At 46.8% G+C, this 22,615-nt stretch overlaps 1 protein-coding gene across 5 annotated transcripts in view; it reads right to left on the minus strand.

The window, feature by feature from the left end:
• The window catches only part of KAZN (kazrin, periplakin interacting protein), an 87,099-nt gene extending 66,400 nt beyond the window's left edge, over positions 1-20,699 (minus strand). For all 5 annotated transcript variants that reach the window (XM_061568171.1, XM_061568174.1, XM_061568170.1 and 2 more), the window contains exon 1: positions 20,015-20,699. In XM_061568171.1, coding sequence (XP_061424155.1) covers positions 20,015-20,189 — 175 coding nt within the window. In that variant the 5' untranslated portion in view covers positions 20,190-20,699. The remainder of the gene's footprint in view (positions 1-20,014) is intronic.
• Positions 20,700-22,615: the final 1,916 nt, after the last annotated feature.

The raw sequence follows: 22,615 nt of genomic DNA on the forward strand, positions 1-22,615 counted from the left end.
AGGGATTAGCCAGGTAAAATATTAAAATAAAGACTTCTACAAAAACTCTTAAATGGTAACTCTTATAAATGAGCAGACAATTTTTTTTTATCCACCTACAGTAATAACCAGGGCAGCCTGCCAGATTCAAATCACAAACCCCTGAAACGAGAGGCGAAGAAGCTACAGCTCTGCCATGTCACCACCCGTACGTAACATGCCGGGGTGGTTCCCCATACGCACCACACCAGCATCAGGCCACGCACGCCCCACACAAAGACTAAACAAAGATTCCTAGTACAGACTGTAGGGCAAGTGCTGTTAGCGAGCACCTATGAAGGCCGGCACGGTACACAAGGGGGTGGGTGGCCAGCACCACGCCCGGCCGCCTTTGTCTCCCCAGTGGCGATGTTTTTACGCACCGCACCACATTTCACTGCCCACGCACTGCACACGCGCCGCACCGCACCACAGAGTACCGTGCACCGCACCACAGAGTACCGTGCACCGCACCACAGAGTACCGTGCATCGCACCACAGAGTACCGTGCACCGCACCACAGAGTACCGTGCAGAGCGCCCTGGAGCGGGGAAAGCCGCCGGAGAGATTTGTGGAGTTGCCTACCCACACAACGTGCCACACGAGAGAAGGCTCAGTGGTTTACATTATCTCGTTTTTTATGTTCGCCTTGATACAAAATACCATCACGTCTGTGTCATCCAGACAGCGGTGGAAAGAAGCCCGTTTACGCTGGAATGCCAAACACGGTCAACGTAAATGTTCACACCGCTTCTTCTGTTCCCACACTGCGTGTCTCTGCAGAGATAAATGACAGTGAACGTCGGCTGTACATTCACAGTTCCACCATTGCTTTAGCGATATGTCTGCGTTCAGCACGACAGGAATGTACACTGAAACTACTGCACGGTGAGTAACCCAAACAGGCTCAGGATAAACCCTGAAGAAAGTGAACACTGTACTGTACTTGATTACATGCCCAGCGTACAGTGCTTACACATGCACTGCTCGGGGTCCAGAGGTCAACGGCACTTCATTTACACGCCCAGTCATAGACGAGGTGCTTATACATTATTAAGGAATATGAATACACTCTTATTCAAAATGATTCATTAACATTGTAATGATCAAATTGGACTACATTAATATTTACAGGCTTAAACACTAATTTACTTTTGAATGAAATAAAGAACCAGAATTTAGTTTTACTGCGGAGAAGACAATCTGCAGGTGTTTAAAATGCAACGCAGGCAAGGAAGCACCGACATTGTGAGCAGTGCAGTAATTTAATTATATATTATTATAATTTGTGTTATTATTTCATTTCTTTATAGAGAAGAGTCTCGTTGAGTTAAGCACCTCTTAGAAGGATTCTGAATTGGGCTGTTGGGCAAATTTCCCTCGTGCGTGTGTACACGTGTGTGTATGTGCACGTGTGTGTGTATACTCACGTGAGTGTGTGTACACGTGTGTGGATGTGCACGTGTGTGTGTGTGCACGTGTGTGTGTGGATGTGCACGTGTGTGTGGGTGGGGAGCGGTGGTGTAGCGGTTAGCGCGCTACGCTATGAACCTGGCGACCCGGGTTCGATTCCCGCTCACGGCCAACACCAGTGACGATTATCTGAACCAGTCCTGGGCCTCCCCTAGGTCGACTCAGCCTGAAATGAGTACCTGGTGCTATGTGTAAACATCGCCACTGGGGAGACAAAGGCGGTCGGGCGTGGTGCTGGCCCACCCACCCCCTCGTGTACTGTTCCGGCCTTCATAGGTGCTCGCTAACAGCACTTGCCCCTACAGTCTGTTAAGGCTATAAGGGGGATCTTTGTGTGTGTGTGGGTGTGTACACGTGTGTGAGTGTGTACACGTGTGTGTGGGTGTACACGTGTGTGTGGATGTACACGTGTGAGTGTGTGCACGTGTGTGTACGCGTGTGCACGTGTGTGTACGCGTGTGCACGTGTGTGCGCGTGTGCGCGTGTGCACCTGTGCGCGTGCACGCGTACACGTGTGCACGTACACGTGTGCGTGTGTGTATGTACACGTGTGTGTGTGTGCGCGCACTGGAGGCCAAAGCGACTGGAGTAGCCCCCACAAGCTCACAGAGGAGCAACGCTCGAAGGTCCACACAGAATAATCACCTGCCTCGTTGTGGCTAATATACTTAACATAAATAAACACACAATTTGCCTTCTTCATATATCTAATCCTCCACGTAAGTATAGTTTACACCACACCAGCCACACAGCCTTCTGGGAGTGCATCATTTCGTCAGCAGCACTGGTTCGACACAAGGAATCTCTGGGCCTGTTTTGACAGTGTGTCTCATGAGCAGTGAGGCTTGCTTAAACCAATGCTAGTGAGCTGTACGATTGTAAGATGTAAAAAGGCAAAGGCCTACTGGACGTTTGTGAAAATGAGCTTCATAGCTCATCGGATTCCTCCAGTCTAAAAACAGATTCTGATTCTGTCTGCACAGATGGGTCTGCAAACCCACTTGCTGTACGCTCACTTTCTTGGCCACTTTACATCCTGCTGAACAGAGCACCAAAGGTGCAAAGCGTCAAGTGGCCAGCAACAAACAGCACGAGAAAGAATGATAACGAAATCTGTTAATCCAGAAACTCTCTTTTGAAGCGATGGATTATACGCAAATGCAACCGTGCCCAGCTATATAAATATATATTTTTTAACTTTAAAAAAATATCACGTGATAGACAACAGTTAAGCAACTTAGAACTTGCATCATCCACAACGATCAGGTGACCTGTACTTAATCATGGATCAGCCTTATCAGCAACGTGTTCTGGAACCTATGTGCCAATGATCTCTGTAACCCACCCCACCTGGGGCCAGAGATTGCTCCCCTTTAACCAACGCTGCTAAAATTACCCACTCCCTGAAGGAAGTGTCACTAATGGCATGCGCAAAAAACATTTTCACGTGGAATTACAAATAAGGGAAGGATGCATGTACCATCTGCTTATTTATTTTGTCGCTTCCTACACCGAAATATGAATGAAATGTTGAACATCTGGCCAGTGGACATGGGGTTGTAAGCATCTACCTGCATTGAGGACGCTCCACAGCAACCCCGAAGTCGGATTCAAGACAGGAGCTAACGGCGCGGTGAGTCACTGCAGCCATATACCGCAAGCTGTCTGTACAGTAAGCATGAAGTCATTGCCTATTTTTAGACTTGTCCTCAACAGAAAATTCAAGAAGCCATACAGAGTAAAAAATATTTAATATCAACTCTTGGTTTCACCTTGTAGGTAATGTCAACGGCTTGCCGTACTTACTGACTGTAGGGGCCAACTCCATCACTTGGACGTGGCTGACCCTTACCTGAGGGTTGCCACCTTTTGCACAGGGGACCAAACAAGGACACATTTTCCCGTCAGCCTTGGTCTATTATCAAACCCGTAAACACCAATAAAGTTCAACACAAGACGGTACCAGGCGTCAGTTGAAATAAATTCCCGCCACCTGACACACACAGATGCTAATTCCCAGACTGTCCGGCTAAAACGGGGCTGGAGAGATAACCACTCACATGACCTCGACAATCACTTGGATGACTGCATCAATGTCCACTGAGGCAATGCTGATGTCTACAAAGGCCAGACATACTACTCCTATTTGATATTCATGAGGTCCTTATCAGAATCTGATTTCTTTAACACAGTTGCTGAGCACCAGAACCAAAGGCTCAAAATGTCACGCGTAGGTGAGACACGTAAGGTTGACTCCTGAGAAGAGTAAGTGGTCTGGCAGGATATGTCGCGAGAAGAGATGACAGTGGCCCGTCACAACAATGACATCAGGATGGATCGCTGCACCGTGAGGCCAGCAGTGGATAAATCATGGCTGATTATGATAATCATTCACTTGCCCACTGCCATCGCCGTGGGTCATGCGACCACACATCAGTAAGTACAAAGGCCAATCTCTTGTCCAATCACACCCATGTATGGCCTCTCCCATCACACAACAGGTGTGCTTCCTCTGCATCATGAGCACACAGACGTCTGTTTATGGTAACAACTCGAGTGCTCTAACATAACAGATTCATATACAGCTCCTAAATGGAAGTACTGTATGGGTGTTCAGGCACATGAACAGATAGCAGTGACTGCCCAGCCTTTCCAAACCCATCTCAATGAAGACGGAAGCTTGTGTTGTCTCGGAAACGTCGTGATTTTTATTTTATTTTTTATTTAACTTTTATTAATTTTAATTTTTTACCTACGTGACTTTACCGAAAAAACCTAAGAATATGAAGCCTTACGGAGTCTCAAGACTTGATTTTAGGAGGGTCATGCCAAGTTTTCACAGTAGGGGGTAATGTTGCTAAATATAATCCCAACTGAGTAATTTGCAGGTAGCATTAAAGCATTTGGATGTTTGGCCGAATCAAGTTACGATATCAATGTGTTTTTTAGTTGTGGGAGAAAACGCGAGAACCCAGAGTGAACCATACAGAACAGAGGGAGGATATATACACTCAACGCAGAATGGCGTCCGAGTTGGGAATCGAGCTCAGGAAGTTCTTGCTGTGAGAGGCTCAAGTAGAACCACTGTGCCATCCTGCCCTCCCAAAATCCCTGAATTGGCGACCTTTTTATTTATTTACTTGTTGAAATATTTCACCTGGAAAATCCCTTGGGGATGGAAAATCTCGTTGGCAAGAGTCCTGGAGGGTCACCTTTCTCCTGACACCAGAATCTTCATGACAAGGTCAAATGTTGTCTTTGTTACACTGTATTGTTAAAAATGACCCTGCCTTCACAAAGGCTACATACGGTGAACTTCTTTCGCACCGTATGTAGCCAACCGCGCTAATTGGAGGATAACAAACCAAACACGAAAGGCATACATACATAGGCGCCATTTTATTTCTTTGTTGAAATGTTTCAACTGTAAAATTTCTTCGGATGTATTTTGTTTGGATACAGTAGTAACATTGAGCTTGTCATTTGTGAATTGACCTTGAAAAAACTACAACCCCTACAACGCACAGTGGCTCTCAAGAAAGGTGAGCGCAAGCTAAGGCCTGGCGGCTTGGTAACCAGCAGGCAATCTCAGAAGCGATTACCGGTTCTGAAAGTCAGGAACCGGTAATCTTTTTCATCCTGGTCTCTTGAATTCTTACCTGGATATAAAGCAAATAATACATTTGAATTTGTTGCCCTGAGGGGTTATTACTGTCACTGATTGGCCCACGCAGTCACCTCCTGTTCAATGCACAACTCGTAACTTGCAAAGTGGTTTTTGTTCAAGCCTCCCACCCTGTCTGAGGCATGCCTCGTGTGCCGACAGGCCTTCAAAGAGCAAAAACCCGCCGCTGACGCCAAACCCAAATGTGCAGGAGCTCCCATTATCCCATCACTGTACCAGCAGGAGAGGTCTGTGTGCCCGAGCAGAATTCTGTGCAGCTTGAGGTGAAACATATTTAGCGATACCAGCTTGCATGTATGGCAAATACAAGTGCATCGTGATACCAAACATATTCAATAATCTATAGCATTGCCACGGAGGAATACATAAAATAAATAAGCAAAAACCTCCTTTACATGTCTGTTCCCTCGCACAAATAACAAAAGTACCTTTCACATCCCATCAGCCACAAGGCCTTCTGGGAGTGCATAATACTAGCAAACACACGACCGGTTTCGACATTCAATGTCTCACCAGCAGAGCCAGGCATGCCGAAAGCAATGCTGGTGAACTGCCAGATAAATAAGGTTGTTGCATAATTTACTTGTATTGGCAATTGTAAGATGGTGGTACAACTCGTGTGTTGGGGGCTCAGGTGGTACCAACAACATTTGGTCTGGGCCTATGGATTAAAAGAGCCACATGGTTTTCTTTTGTCTTTATCACATGGGAGCTAAAACTACCTCCACAATACACGTCATCAATGCAAATTATGCAAAACAGGATATGAAGTGTTGATTTCCGCCTTTGGGTCTAGAAGGATAGAAAAGTGCACTATGGCTGAGAGCCATTGAGCTGAGCTTTAAACAATAAGCCAATTTGTTCCAGCTGTGGCCCCAGTCCCTCCCAATCAGCCAGTGCATCCGGTTCCTGTCTACCGTAGATCCTTGAGCATTTACGGAAAAAATAACATGGGTGAGAACTCCATAAAGGATTGTGTCCGTAAGTTTAATTGTGCGCTTAGAGCACATGTTTAAAGCTGGATTATGAGGGTTACATGCTTCTCCGCCCACACAATCTGCTGCTGTCATAGATGTGAAAGTCTTTAATTCATTATCGGTTCAAACAAGCCGATCTCTACTTATTAAAATGCATAATGCACATTCCATTCTAGGATCCCAATGCACAATGCATGAAAAGCAGGAAGCTAAAACAGAACCAGGGCAACCGACCAAACGAAAGAGGGAAGGTCACTTTAAAGAGATGGGTTTTCAAAGCAGACTTAAATATACCTACTGACTCGGATTGCCCGACTTCAAGTGGCAAGGCATTCCACAGCCTGGGTGCCACGCTAACAAAAGCACCAAAAAAGCGCCACCTAGACCTGGGAGTGGTGAGCAGTTGGACATCAGAAGATCTTAAGGACCTTGACGGAATATATAAATGTATTAGTTCCTGAAAGTAATGAGGGGTGAACCCTTTTAAAGCCTTATAGGTTACGTATGAGACTGAATATCGAAACTGGTTCAGCATATGCTTGTTTTGAACCAATTCTGATTAAATCATTCACTTAAAGAAGACCACGTTGCTAATGGGATGTTGTAATAAATCACTCTTGTTTTTTTATGTGGAAGGACACGTATGGGAATATGCTGCCTAATGATTGTTACTTATATTCTCCACAACAGTGCTAATGCTTAGTTCGTGTCATGCGACTACTGTCGAACTACAATTGAATTGGTTTTAGGAAGTTATTCAAACATTTTCACGTGCAGTAATTGAAAGACACATTGAGAATGTCGTTCTGCAGTTGTGAAACGGAATACATGTTTATCTTAAAGAGCTCAGAAACGTCAATCGGCAATTTCAGAACAAGGTTCATGAGCAGCTACAAGGGTGGACACGCACACACACGCCTGGGGAGGATAAGCTGTGATGATATTCTATCCGTGGTTTATCATATTTATGGTGCTGTTGGTGAGCCAAGGGGTTTGGCTCACCATCATCAAAGCCTGCACAGGTTCAGCAAGTCCAATTTCACATCTTCTGGTAAGGCCTGGTAAATAATCAAACCAAACCGAGTGCTTAAAACACACATACATGAAATAGAAAGCACTGCGCAGCGCTGGAGGTGGGAATGATACAAGCGCAGCCCTGATATGTCTTGCTCGCACCAATGGCGGCAGAGAGAGCCCCTCTAGAGTGTACGCTAAGTCGACTCTTCCACGCTGGACAAACATCATGGAAGGGGTGGGAGTACCCACACTCTACCCCACCACACACGGCCTGCCAACAAAGTAACTGTGGTGGTGTATCTAGGTATGCTGCCTGGTGGGCAGAGGTGGTGGTGATGGGGGGGTTAAGAAACTTGCACCATTATCTCAGCTGCTGCGTCGGGAGATGAAATTGACCGCTGGGGCTCTGGATGGTGAGTCCACTGTGCCAACTGCCAAGCAGCAGCGCGCACAGCACTGGGCCATAACTAGAATCAGAGCATCATCAACGATTGATTAAAAACAAACAAACAAATCGAAGAGGTTTCACAGGTAGTAATGTACGTGAAATGTAGTGCTTTTGTGACTTTTAAACTAATTCACTGTCAGTCAGGATGCTTCAATTGACCAGGAGGTGAAAAACACCGATTGAGACACATGAAACGGCATTGCCTCTCTTGCGAGGGCAACCTGGGTTACACCAAAATAACACTTCGCTACCAAATAACATCGTAGCACAGCACTACTTCGTCACCGAGCACACAGATTTTCGAGTATGTTTCTCTCCTTGGTAAAATTGTTATCTTTTACTTGCAACAGCCAGTTTTGGGCAGGTGAAACACAAGCAGATACCGTCTTGGGTAGTTGATTTGGATTCTGGACATTCTTTCCGACCAAAGACAGTGCACGTGTGGTTTTGACCACGACACCCCATACATGGGTCTTCACCAGTCCACCATGGCTTCCAGGATCACGCATGTGGAACGGCCGATGTATTTGTACGTGCATGCGCTCATAGAGTGTGCTTATGACGACCTCGTGCAACCGTTACGAGCACAGGATATTGATCAGTGTCGTTGTGGATAAGGTTATACTCGTAGTATATGACAGAAAAGTTATGTGGTTCGATGACCTGGGTGGATTCCTGCCTGGCTGGGTACCGTGCTTCTAAGTGCAAATGCGTGGCAGTGATGTCGCCACGCATATCTGCGTGGTGACGTTGGTTAAGGAAAGCCCCACTGCCGTTAAGACGCTGAATGTTGAGGCCGGTGCAGAGTTTGCTTGTGTTGAACCAATGCTGCTAAAATTATGCTCTCTCAGCATAATTTTAGGGACAAATGTGTGGAGGTGTGATGCCTGCTTGTTTATGTGGTATTTAAGATAAATGCCACACTTACTGCTTCCAGCACTGCTAAAGCAAGTAGTCATCTCAGGCGATTATGGAGGCATAGGTTCTAAGTACGTTTGCTCTAAAGATTTTCCCAATTGGCATTTGTTATTTTTGAATGGGAAATGAAAAACACAGTAAGAGCTATTGTAATTGTTTGGTAATTGCCTCAGGCAGAAACAATTGGGAATGCTGAAGCGTATTAGTGTGTGATGTTTCTGTGATGACTGATGCAATGTGCTTGTGGGCTTACGCTGTCTACCTCGGTTCCTTCTGATGAACATAATTGCAAATGAAGTGCTCTACATATCTAGCATTATTTAACAGATTTATTTTTGGAATATTACACATTTCAAGCGATTTCACACGCATACAGAGATGGGACTTGCATAAGTCTGCTTATCACAACAATCTCATGGGGAATTTCTGCTTTCCTCATCTGGCTCAGGAGGAATCGAAGAACCTTGGTTTTCTTTTCCATGCCAAAGCCTCTTTAACTCAAAGCAGTTATCACTGTTGCTGTACAGAGCACAGGTTCGACCTCAGCTGGAATCGTGCTGCTGCTGCTGTCTTGTCTAAGTTAGGGTGGCATTACCAGTTCCTACCTCTCTGAAATTGAAGAATTCAACATAAAGCAGTCACAGAGTTACTGATGAAGCAGCACTCACGGATTCACTCGCTCAGCGGTGGTGTCACCTCCTTATTACTCCTTTGCTTATACTACCATGGCTACTGTTCCCATGAACTTCACTCATTCATTCCGCCACCCATGTTGCGGACTTGGTCGCTACCAAACCGACTGTCATTTCATCCACACTGCGATAAACCACCACACTGTTGGCCACAACAACACCACCCACTCACTCGCCACACTGCTTGTGAGAGCTTGGTTGACTGCATTAGTCTCCACTGAACCAAATGCCTTTCATAGTCTACAAAGGTTAGGCACAATAATATTTGATGAACATTTGTATTCTTTATAACCTTGCTGATGGAATGTATGTGACCAATTGTAAATAACTGTTTCTAAATCCACTTCGCAAGGTTTGTTGGCGTCGAAATTGCCCATTATCCGGTCCTCTCTGAGCTCATTGACAATGCACGTGTGTGTGATGAGACTCGAATGTGCCCGCAACTCTTCAAAATCAGTTGGAATAAACAAAATAAATCATAAACACAATTTATAATACATAGTTTATGACGCATTGTTCGATCGAGAACTCCGAGACGTCCACTCAGCCTGAAATGAGTACCTGGTGCATCAGCACTTGGGAGACAAAGGCAGCCAGGCGCGGTGCTGGCCACCCATCCCCTCACGTGCTGTGCCGACCTTCAGGTGATGCTAAACAGGATTTGCCCCAAGAGTCTGTTAAGGCTATACCAGGGATCTTTGACGATATGTACAGGTCTCATAGTCACATGCAAAATTTGAACATTACACACAGGTACACGTGTAGTCTTCACTATACACTGTATATTATAGTAGTGCACAATAGTCTGTACAGCATAGTTCACGGTGCTGTGTAGCAAGTACACTGTGGATGCTTCGCAACACGTATGATCGTTATATGCGGGGTGGCTGACGCAACACGACCGCTGCACGCAGGTATAAAATCGACACAAGAGAACAGGTTCCTGCAGGTACGCTCGTTATAAACGAGGGATCGTTATAACAAAGTAATATTCGAGATCTGCTGCTCATTTTGATCCAACAGCTGTTGTTTATTTGCACTAATGATGAATTTGAGAAAAACAAGTCATTTACAAAAAAAAATCTGAACTAAATAAATTGTTGGCAGGATATCATTTTTAACAGGTATAATTGGCACAGATGGCAAGACCGAGAGCATTGAATTACATAGTGTATATTTAATTGTGGGGTGGAGCGGTTACACGGTGGTTAGCATACTGTCCTACAAATACCGCGACCTGAGCTCCTGCCCATGGCTAACAACAGCAGTGTGTGACGTCCCATCCAATTCGGGGCCCCCTCCATCACCCCGCACCGCCTAGCTACTCCGTTCAGGTTTTGCTAATCGGTAGCATATCGCTGCGATATTGTTTCCAGTCTTGGTCCCATATGTACAGTGTTGTGTTGTGTTCCACAGAAGGCTGCAAGGAGGAGGGTGCATTGCGTTCAATTCCCGGCCGGACCTCCCTCCACATATTGACCAGGATGGCAATGTATGGTCAGACAAACCCCCCACGACTGACACGGTGTGAGGAGGCCTTCATCCAGCAGTAGATTGACCTAGGAGTGCAATTGTTAACTTATTTAAACACCAACACGTCTGAGAATCCATCCAAGAAGGTTGAGCCGTGAGGCTGAAGTCAGCAATGTTTCACACCGAGGTGACGTGATGTGATGCATGAAGTCCATTGCACCAGCTTTGCTAAACTAGCAACATATTTTATATTGATTTTATATTGATAATTGAACAGCTACCAGAATATGGTTCGAAAGTACAGGCTTACCTGAAGGTGAAGTTAAACTTTACATAACAAAGTGCTGACTCTTAATATGATATATCTATATACACACTTTGCTCTGTTTACCATTGTCTGTCTAGCAGTGGAAATATAAGTTACATCCCTGCTCACCACATTGGCAAAGCAGCACTTGCAACTTCTGGGTCATTTGCTGTTATGATTTTACAGCATTTAGGTCAATGGGATTGTTTGAGAACCGATGTCTGGCCGGATGACTGATGCATGACTGTACAAGACTGACACACATCATCAATGACATTCCAGAACCTTATGAGAATGTAACCGTCATTTCTGAGTCTGTGGGCATTTTCCTGTTCAGATGTCATCAAAATTAATAAATTGTAATTTTTACTATTATTCAATCATCATCATCAAACATCAATTATCTACTGCTGGATTAAGGCCTCCCCGTGCCGTCACCATTGCTCATAGTCCTATGATGTCATAATCCATCTCGCTCCTCCACATGACCTCATCTCATTTCTCCATCTCTACGGTGGTCATCGCGTCCGGCATGTTCCATCCATGCATTGCCATTCTGTCACCGGTCTTATCCAACGGCTACCATCATTTATAGCAATGTGTCTCACCCAGGCCCACTTTTCCTCATAGTAAAAATGTTGAATTTGCACATGTACTCTGATCCATGTACTCATATTTCTGTCTTTCAATGTAATTACCATCATGCATCTCTCCACGCTTCTTGGTATATTTTTGTAATTTTGCCGAGTTTTTATTTGCTAAGTTTCAAATCCATGTCATAACAGATAATATGCACTGATTAATGTTTTCTAAAGCCTCATTGATATGATGTTGCTTGTTATTGTCAAGTTCAAAATCTACTCTGGTCCTGCTAATGCTCTCTTCTCTAGTTCATCGTGTGTATCCCGGCAAGTTACCGAGACACATTCATACGCTGTGAAATCGTATCTGTTACAACTTGATGGTGCTGTTTTCCGCTGGCCACTTGACATTGAGCCTTTTGGCCTGTCCTCAACAACTGTGAAAAAAATCCAAGTAAACATTGCAGAAAAATTACTTCCAAACATTCCATGCTTGAAACAATCTCCTGTGAAGACTGAACGTTATCCAAGCTACCGAGCGCAATGCTCGCACAAGCCAGTAGAAGGATTTACGATCTATGCATAGTGCAGTCCAGCTGGTTTTGGCTCAAACAAAAAACGGGCATGACAATTACCGTGCTGACATTAGGAGGCATGACAAAGAGTGCGGTCCCCAGGAGGTCAATGCTGCATGAACACAGAGATACGTCATGTCCCACGGAAGACAAAAGAGTTTGCCATTGCTAGTACAAAAGAAACAATGCACTATCCACAACGAACGCACGCTCAGCACACACCGCTGCTTTCAAATGTTCGCTTCAGAGCTTTCTTTCGAATGTATAATATAAGCCACGCATTTCATTTAAGTCTTTCGCAAAGTGAGCACTTGTTTTTTTTTATAAAACGTAAAAAAGCTGGTGCAAAGAAAATTGTTGCCAGCGCTTTCTAAATCGGTTCTCATTCATTCGTTGCTCATCGAAGAAATTAACTCTAAAATGTAATTTAATACGGAGGTCATCCTGGCAACACATTCTGTTACCAAAAGCATGCAATTAAAAAATGTGCTTTTAAACGGACATTGTTTGACTTGGCTACTGAATGGGGAACGGCGAAGCTGACAAAAGAATGGTTTATGTTGGAGTTTAATTTAGAAGATGCCACAATGCTAACAGCACGTACCAGCTGCACTAGAACACCACCACGTATTCATTTCCACATTACAGCTATGGGGTTTCTAAACAAACTGTTAATTGCTGAGCTTAGGCCCAAAGGCCCAAAATATCAAGCGGCCAGCAACAAATGGCACTATCACAGCTGCAATAATTAAAAGTGAATACGTTTCTTGAATTGAGCTAAGTTGCAAGAACTTGGGTAAAGAGACGATCGGATAGAATCCCAAGTTGGAGCATTGCGAAGGAAGAAGCAGAAAGAGCAGCGAGACGAAACGGTCTGGTCAATAGTATCTATGGCATTAATGAAAGAAGATGAGGAGGCCACTGGCCACAAGTGAGCGAGTGACTGAAGTAAAATAGTAAGTGCTAATTTACTCTAAATTCTGAAAAGAAAAGTAAGCTTCTTCGATGCATCCTTAACCAGATTAGAAACACAGCCATTCCATGACAGTTCAGATAAGACTGTTGTACCAGGTCTAATCACATGTACCAGAAGCCTACATCCACCACCATGGATTTCACAACACAACTGAGGTTTATCAGCAACCTGTGAAACAGGAGTTCATGCTCTTTGGGTCTTTGGGTAAAGTCACATAGATAGAAAAATAATTTAAAAAATCACGACGTTTCGATCGCAACACAAACAATCGAGTATGAATTCCTGCAGTCACGAAATATTTAAGTCAAGGAGACAGGAGCTTAGGAAGGGGAAATCAGCCACATTTAAAGTGGAAATAACAGAAAAGAAAATACTCAATAGCAACTTGTCTTTGGTCTCTGACCCCAACGTGAGTGGGCAGGTTATGCAGGCAGGCATTGTTAAAGTGACACAGGACCACGATACAACGTAGAGCAGTCAGATGAATTGAGCATCACTCGCTAATTCACTCCAGTCATTTGCTCACTGGTGATTTGTCGCCTCTGTATCACTCGTATATAGCTACTACATTGGTTACTACGACCACAGTTACCCCTTGATGACTCAACACATTCAGAGGGGTCGTCTACCAGAATGGCTGTTTCGTCTCATCCACATTCTGTTCAACAATCAACACTTTCGCTCACTCAACCACTCATTCATTCATTCACTCACTCACCCACCGACTAACTAATTTACCACACCGCAGATCACAACACTTCTCCTTCCACTTCTTCTCTCGCCCTGCTCCACTTAAGAATGCCCTGCCATCGTCTCTTTTCCACAGCTTAATACAAGAAACGTATTAACCGTCATCATTTCAAACTTTGATCATGATGCGTGTTGTTGGCAGTTTGACGATGTGTGCCTTGGAGTCTGTGCTCAACAAACATGTTTAAAAAATATATAGATGACCAGTTGGCAGCATACATCGGACAGCCATCCGCACACAAGCTGCCTCGGGGGTGAGGCCGCCGACTGCAAAGCCGTTCAGTCACATACGTAGCCTTGCAATAACAGAGCCCTGCGTGTACATTTTAACGAGCTCATTGGTGACCTGTATTCACATACGGCATTATGACTACCATTCATCGGCAACACTTAAATAATTATTAGTCACGCAAATAAGTATCTCTAAGGTGGGACAAAAGTGCAATAACACCATTTATCATCACTTAGCAGAGTGAAAACACCTTTTCCTTGGTAAGGAACTACGTTAATGTATTATTTGAGTGGATATTTACATGCAGAATTAAATGTACTAACATTTTAAGAAGCCATCGAGCAAACATATGTAAGAGCAGTCACGGTCAAATGAGGTAAACAGGATAAACACGCGAAAGCGGAAAAATGGCCGGTCATGGCATACAAAGAATCATGGCATGGTGGGTCCACATGAGAGCTATTAAACAATTGCCAGTAAACCGGTATCCGTTTTCCCCAATTGATGACTGGTTCCGAAAGTCAGGAACTGGTGACCGTTTCCAGTGGAACGTGACAAATGGAGGGATAGGCTTGCGCGAATGTACAAACGGTGTGCCAGCCTAGGCCAATGTCGTGGCTCGTTTGCCCGAATTTATCAGTTACCAGGTAGAGGTGCAACCCTGCAATTGCTCACTCACGCCACTGCCTGAGAAAGGGCCTCCACTAGAGGGAGCTATAGAGGGTATTTGTCTACTCTTCCATGCTGACCACACGTCTTGAAATAGGTCAGTATACTCACACTTTACTCCACCACGCATCCACCTGCCGATCAGACTGCAGAGAACCAAATTACACTGCTGCGTGGTCAGAGTTGGTGGGAAGGGAATTAAGAATTTTCCCCTTTGTTTCAACTGCCCCATCGGGAGATACTATTGAAACCGTGACCTCTGGCTTCCAATTCCAGTGTTGACAATTACACCACTATGGCATCATCTCCCTTTTATTCACCAGTCACAAATTTAGACATTTAACGTTTATTGCTCTAATCATTTATACATTTGTGGCAAACGTTTAGCCGTTTTTTTACCGGAGTTTTTTATGAACACTGACAATGCAAAACAATGCTTTTAATAACCCTAGTTTATATGTACAGTGGCATGTAGAGTGGGTAGTTAGCATATGAACTGAGTCAAGAATCACCCACAAGCAGTTGCAAGTGGGTGGGTCTTGAGATTGGATTTTAATGTGGAGAGGCGATTAGCAGCGTGGGAGCAGGAGAGAAGAGAGTACACATGGAAGAGATTATCCTGCTGGGCCTCGAGAGAGGAGGCATTGGTTGCTGGAGCAGAGCAAGCATTATTATTATTTGACTTGTTTACCCAGGAAAGTCTTACTGAGTAGGGGGGGTGACGATTGCTTTGTTTCGCAGACAATGGCCTACCATTCTTTGAATGACATCATAGGATCTTTAACATCCACTGTGAAGCAGACAGCCAGTAGTATTTTTATTGTTCATACTTCCGCAGAGTATTAAGCAGGGTGCCCTGCCGAATTAGCACCGTGATCATCTGCAACAAGCAGCAAACGAAGTAGCGGATTCGCAATGCGGTGACCAGAGAAGAATGAGGGTGGGCAGTGGAGGTGGAGTGACAAATCCTGTGGACCTTGCTCCGATAGTGACCCTAACCTTGACAAAAAATACTATGCCAGACTCTTGGGCCTTCTCGGGACAGCGAATACTGGAGGATGTTGAGGTCGATGTGTGCACAAGGAAAATAAAGCTCTGCAAACTAGCTCTTGGCTTATAACTGGCCGATTGGCAGCACAGTGCAAGATATATATTTAGTGTAAAACTTGCTCCAGGGTCTGCTGTAGATAACATGAAGAATGATATCTCATTTGTAGCAATCTTGTCGTCTTCATTTCCATGGATAACAGAAAAGGCATCGAAATATGGGAAACATTACTGATGAGATCATCCCAGCTGATAATAGTGCTCATGGGCACACCAGTGAAACTGAGCATAACCGTGATTTTGCAAGAAAATATTTATTGTTATGCTCAAGTTCAGCATATAAAATACTCTAAATAGTGAAATGTAAAATACTTATAATAATAATTTAATTTTGATATCTTATCCCTCGAGATAAGACGGACGCTTGTGTTGCGACCGAAACGTCGTGTTTTCTTTTATTATTTTTTTTTATCTACGTGACTTTACCGAAAGAAGCAGAGGGTATAAAGAAATAAGTATGTTTTACATGATAGCAGCATTGGTTCAACACAAGCCAAGTCTGGGCTAGTTTCACATCCGGTGCCTCAACAGCAGTCAGACTTGTTTAAACCAATGCTGGTGAACTGCCAGATGTTTTATGTAAAGACTGGTTTGGACATTCAGTGCCTCATCAGCAGTCAGGCTCGCTTGAACCAATGGTGGTGAACTACCAGATGTTTTGTGTAAAGACTGGTTTGGACATTCAGTGCCTCATCAGCAGTCAGGCTCGCCTGAACCAATGCTGGTGAACTACCAGATGTTTTGGCCAAGGATCCTTTCTTTCTGTTAGGTATGGGTCCTCGTTGTACACATGTACATTGCTGCCATGAATTCGCACATGGAACTGTGTTTTGAGTTTACCCACGCATTTAAATATACACCGGTGCACTACATAATAATAATAGCCTTTCCTGTGCACTGTTGGATAGAAGATGCCCCGTTTCCAATGAGAGAAACTGCCATTTTCCACTGAAGGCAAATGTAAATTACACTTCAAAACACAAAACTTTATACTGTATTGTGAATGTCAGCTGTGTTACCGTTTTATAGTGCAATGCAGCAGAGGCAATCACTGCTCGCCAGATGCCACGTGTGACCACGACCACCGCGTGTTTAACCCATCCATGTTAAGGGACAATCACTAAGCCTGAAAAATACTTGCGTCATAATCACTGTGAGCCGAGGACTGCTTGAAAGCCAAGATTTAGAGCGTATGCCGGATTTGCCATGAAACCAATGGGGTCCGGAAATGTTCAGATGTACAACTCGTGAAGGAAAAGCACAAGCAGCACCACATGGCCAACCCCCATTGCCTGTCTGCGATAGCTGGAAAACAAGGGGTTAATTAAAGTGATGGGAGAATTTAAAATCGGGCTCCAAAAGAATAATCACATGCATTTTGGTGAATGATAAATAATTGACCACATTTTACCAACACATACAGTAGGATAGACCAACGCAAAGGTAAACACCCAAACAGCTGTGGTCTGCATAATGCATGTGTATTACAGTGCGAGTTCTAAACAGCATCCATTACTGTCACGACACCACATTACAATTAATCACATCAAGCCGCTCGCCTAAACTGCAACACGGCTAATGCGGCAATTTAAAATGCATTTCAATTTAAAACCTCTACCTACCCGTGTACACAACTTGTTACCCACATTGCTGAAAAAGTCATCGAGTATACGCATTTACAACAAGAGCTGTTATGCAGACTGCACGTTGGTAGCAATTAGGCAGATGGCAGTAACCCATCATCCTAGAAGGTCCATCATTCCTTCATAAAAACCGGAGCAACATGCATCATTTAAACACAAACACGCTGGGCAGCAAAACCAACAGACGGCGAGGGTTTGTGTGTAAGTGCTGCACATAGTTGTCCAAATAAATAATGCATCAAGCAAACACAATGAATGTGTACTTGTGCGCAAAGACTCCGGGTAGGCCCTTTAAAGGACAAGGGAATTGCTTCACCCGCTCTGGGTGATGTTACCTCTGCTCGGAAGCGTGCGTATCTCGTTAACAGTCGGGCTTATCGTTAACACAGGAGGGCTTGTGAGAATGGTCACATGGTTTGTGCAAACAAGTGCTGGGGGTTGGAGAACTCGAGCAATGCATGCTCACTGGGTGTCCATTATATGCCAATCTAAACATGTAAATGCTCCCCCCACCCACTCCTGAACTGGGCAACTCCCAGTTTTAGTCCCAACAACAACAACTCCGTGAACAGCTCAATACTCTCATTCAGACGCAGAGCTGCTTCAGCATGAAACCATCTACCAGACTCACCAACATGGAGACGATGGCAACAGTCTCATCTCATTTCAATCTCTAATTCAAACTCACTCGCACAACTCTTATAACACAACTCGAGTGCATCATTCGACCGGCGGTGTGCTCCATCAAATTACGTATCTGTACATATTTATGTATTTCACTTGATGAGAGATTCGTTCTAGAAATGCAAACGGTATAAGTTATACTGTTGATTGAAAATGTTTGTGTATATGTGGCTTCATGTGTGCTATGTGTGTGTCACTCGACACCTTGGACAGTCATGTAAACGAGATGATATGCCTCAAGGGAATTTCCAGATTAAATATTGTAACGAATAAACTACTGTGTCGTTATGAGCACCCAGGGCAGTTTCTCTGAAATGCAATCAACAATGTCCAAACACCACGATCAGCAGCCTCCCTCAGGCTTCCACTCCACACAAAAAACACCGAGGCTTTGGCATGATCCCGCAGTTATTGCGGCCAATGTGATGACAGAAAAACATCTGACAGCGGCAGAAAAGCCAAATGAAAATGTGCCACCGTAGAGGGCCTGCAGATTGCGTGACAAGGCCGCTGTCTGCCACACGAACCCAGCAGCGGCGCGCGCCGTGAGGAGACCGAACAGCCCGAGACCTGCGAGCCACCACCACCACCAGCACCACCACCACCAGCAGCACCACCACCACCACCAAGCACCACCACCACCAGCACCACAACCACCACCAGCAGCACCACCAGCACCACCACCACCACCAGCAGCACCACCACCACCACCAGCACCACCACCACCACCAGCACCACAACCACCACCAGCACCACAACCACCACCAGCAGCACCACCACCACCAGCAGCACCACCACCACCAGCACCACAACCACCACCACCACCAGCACCACCACCAGCACCACCACCAGCACCACCACCACCACCAGCACCACCACCACGGCGGCATCTCAGCGAAACCACCCCCTTTGTGAGCGCCACACCCGGTTTCTATTGTGGAACCAGGTCCCCATAAAAAATGAGCACACATTGCCAAATGGAGTTACCGGTGCCAAATTACACCAAAAGCCAAACGCGTGTTATTGCCAAACGTCAGATAACACCCAACTCACACTGCATGCCGCGCTTTCAATCAGGTAGGGTTAGGGTATACCGTTACCGATATTCAATACTCTAGGCCACTCTCAACATCAACCAGATTGGATTTTGCCTAAGCTGTCACCGTGTGTGCCTCGCAGAAAGCAGCATTGGCGAGGTGACAATGGCCTGCCCCGCGCCATCATTTGCCGCACACTCGCCCCCACACCTGTGGCTGCTTTGCCAGCATCCCGAGCCGCACCAGCTCCTGCGCCGACACGGCCCCGTGGTGATCCACACACACACATCCCCAAAAAACGGCTGCTCTGCCACCCATGCTACGTGTGCAGGAGCGGTGAAGGCGGCATGCGTGGGGGGGGGGGGGCACGGTCCCAGCAGCCTCGCGTCGTGCTCTCATCACGTCTGTCTCGCCACCACCCCCTCCCTGCTATCCGCTCGTGTGCACCCTCCTCCTCCTCCCATCTCTTCTCTCAGCTTCATCTCCCAGGTCTCCTGTGATTTCCCATTTCCCGCAGCTCCATCCCACGTCTATCTCAGCTCTTCTGCCCGAGCGTCCCACCTTCCCTGGCGAGGGGGCCCTGTCGTCCAACTCTCCTGGTATCACGCCTGTCCCCCGCCTCCCGTGTCTCCCCCGTGTCTCACCTTCCCTGGCGAGGGGGCCCCTGGTATCACGCCTGTCTCCCGTGTCTCACCTTCCCCGGCCATGGGGCCATGAGGCCCCTGGTATCACGCCTGCCCCCCGTGTCTCACCTTCCCTGGCGAGGGGGCCCCTGTCGCACATCTGTCCCCTGTCTCCGCCGCCGCCGCCTCCGTCCCGCACTTCCCGGCGCGACACCGAGGCCGAGGAGGCCGCACCCCGCAGCCGCGCTCCGTCCCCGAGGTCCCCCCCGGGCAGCGCCTGTAGCCCCGAGTACTGCGCGGACATGGCGGGGCCCGCGCATGGGGACGGGACGGGGACCGAGGCCGAGGGGTCCGAGACGGAGTCCGGGGCGGGCGGGCGGTCTCGACCACGACTCCGGGGAACGAGCGAACAGCGAGCAGCGGAGTCGCCGTGGGAAACCCGCAGGGAGACGTCCCAAGTCCACGACACGGGCCGATAAGCAGGCAGCGATCAGAAGCAGGACCGCGTCTTGGGCAAGACACCTACGACCAAGTCCCGGGCCCAGGGCCCAGGGCCTCCGAGTCCGGGGTCCGAGATCTCAGACGTGAGAGTCAATGATGACCACGTTGAATCCTGGGGTCCGTGGCGAGGGGACGAGGGGGGGGGGGGCGGGGACCAGGTCCGGGGTCCGTGATGCGGGACCAGGTCTCGGGATCCGGAGCGAAAGTCCCGGGTCCTGGTCTTGGGCTCCGTAGCAAGGGGACCGAGTCGAGGTCGGCGGGGTCCGTGACGCGGGACCAAGTCCGTGTTGTCCCCGCGCCGCTGTCCCCGCATCTCGGGGCTGTGGGCGAAACCATCTCGTGGGCGGGCGGAGGGGGGGAGGGGTGCGCAGACAGCGGGGCGCGTCGCCCCGGCGACCGGCGAGACCATCTCGCCGACACGCGCGGGGGTGGAACCTGCGCCGTGGTGGGAGCGTCCATCGTGTCTGTTGGCGCCGTGCAGCCCCCCCGTGCGCACTGTGCGCGCGGGGGGAATGGCACTTTCCTTGCGCCATTGTGTGGCGGCTGAATGGTTTGTAATTGATAGGTAGCGATGGGGTTCAAGAAACACGCCGTTCCCGTTACTCACCAACCTCTCAGTGTTACGAAACCCTCACCACTTCACTATTCCCAGCCCCTCACCAGCCCTCCCACTCTGTCACCACACCCTCACTAACTCACCAAGCTGTTATGTTATAACCCTGCTCAATACAGCAAGACACCATTATATACAGTATTACAACTTCGATCGTGCTGTTTATTGCTGGCCGCTTTATAGTTTGGGCCTGGTCTCAGCAGCTGTGAGGAGAAGCGAATTCGGCCGGGACACTAGCGGGGGGGGGGGCGATGGCGGATGGCCGAGACCGGTTGTGGAATGGCAGCAAAAGGAGGGAACGCGCCCACGAGTTGGAGACTGCAGCGAGACGGATCGTTACATCAAAGGATGGCGATGGCGAGACCCTCAGCCAGCAGTGGATAACACGTGGCTGGCGGTCACATTACAGCATAATTCAACGTATCCAGTTATATCTGGAGATTTTCCAGCCAAGCACGCTTCTGTGGAACGCCTATCTGTGCACTTGAAGGAGATGGTTGTGGCTATTTTGGTTAACGAAGTTGATACACTTTTATTTTAAGACCCAGAACTTGCTACAAGTGCATACGATGTGGCTGTAAACTCACGGAACAGCCCACTACATGCGATCATGCACCTGGCATTGCTCTTCAGTGATCACGTTACCTGTGTACTTACAACTGGGCCACATTTCGGGTATCCGTGTCTCCCCTTATCTCTGACACTGATGAGACAAATAACTGGCCGCTGGATTAAAGCCGTGAGCCTTGGCAACCAGTGGCGAAGCCCCCCACATAGCGGCGTCCACCGAGGGTGCGAGGTTGTGTAACCTGACACGAGAGGTGAAGATTTCCTAAACCACCGCACATCTATTTACCCAATAACATAATAAACAGACTACATGCATATCCTTTCAATAGTTGTCCATATTAAATAATTACGTAATTGTTGTACACCCCGTTGTGCCACATGACCTCTGGCAAGTGACTGTTTCATCAGCATTGCTTCTAGATGTGAAGCTTCAGCATTGCTTCAGCATTGCTTCTAGATTTGAAGCTTCAGCATTGCTGCAAGCAAGCCTTGCTGCTGACGAGACACCGAATATCGAAACCCATCCAGAATTTGCTTGTGTTCAACCAATGCTGAGGGGGGGGGTCACTCCCAGAAGGCCGTATTGCCAATGGGATGTGTACAATGATTTATATTTTACGTGGACAGACAGACATGACAAGGAGGGTTATTGTCTGCTTATTTATTTTGTTCATAAACATGTTGGCAGAATACTGTAAATGAAGTCGACTGCACCATACAATGCACCATTCTGAGTGTGTTTGAAGGGCACAGAGGCTTGATTTGCATTGACGTGTAGAGTTAATTTGTCCAGCACAGGATGACAGCACTGTTGTCAACTACAATGTGAGAGAGCGCTTTGAAAGGCATCACTGTTTATGCCTAATATCTGATATTGACTGTGCTGACATACTGACTCATGGTCTGAGCTCTGGACGGTTCAATCCGAACTTCAATGTGCCACCGTGGTTGTCTGTGTACGAGTCTAAGCGAGATCCACTGCTGATCAATGCCCCACACTGCTCTCGCATTTATTATTTACATTTGTTTACCCACAGAGAGCCTCA

The sequence above is a fragment of the Lethenteron reissneri genome, chromosome 40 (genome assembly GCF_015708825.2).
Source record: "Lethenteron reissneri isolate LAM-NWPU_2019-01 chromosome 40, ASM1570882v1, whole genome shotgun sequence".
Classification (NCBI taxonomy): Eukaryota; Metazoa; Chordata; class Hyperoartia; order Petromyzontiformes; family Petromyzontidae; genus Lethenteron; species Lethenteron reissneri.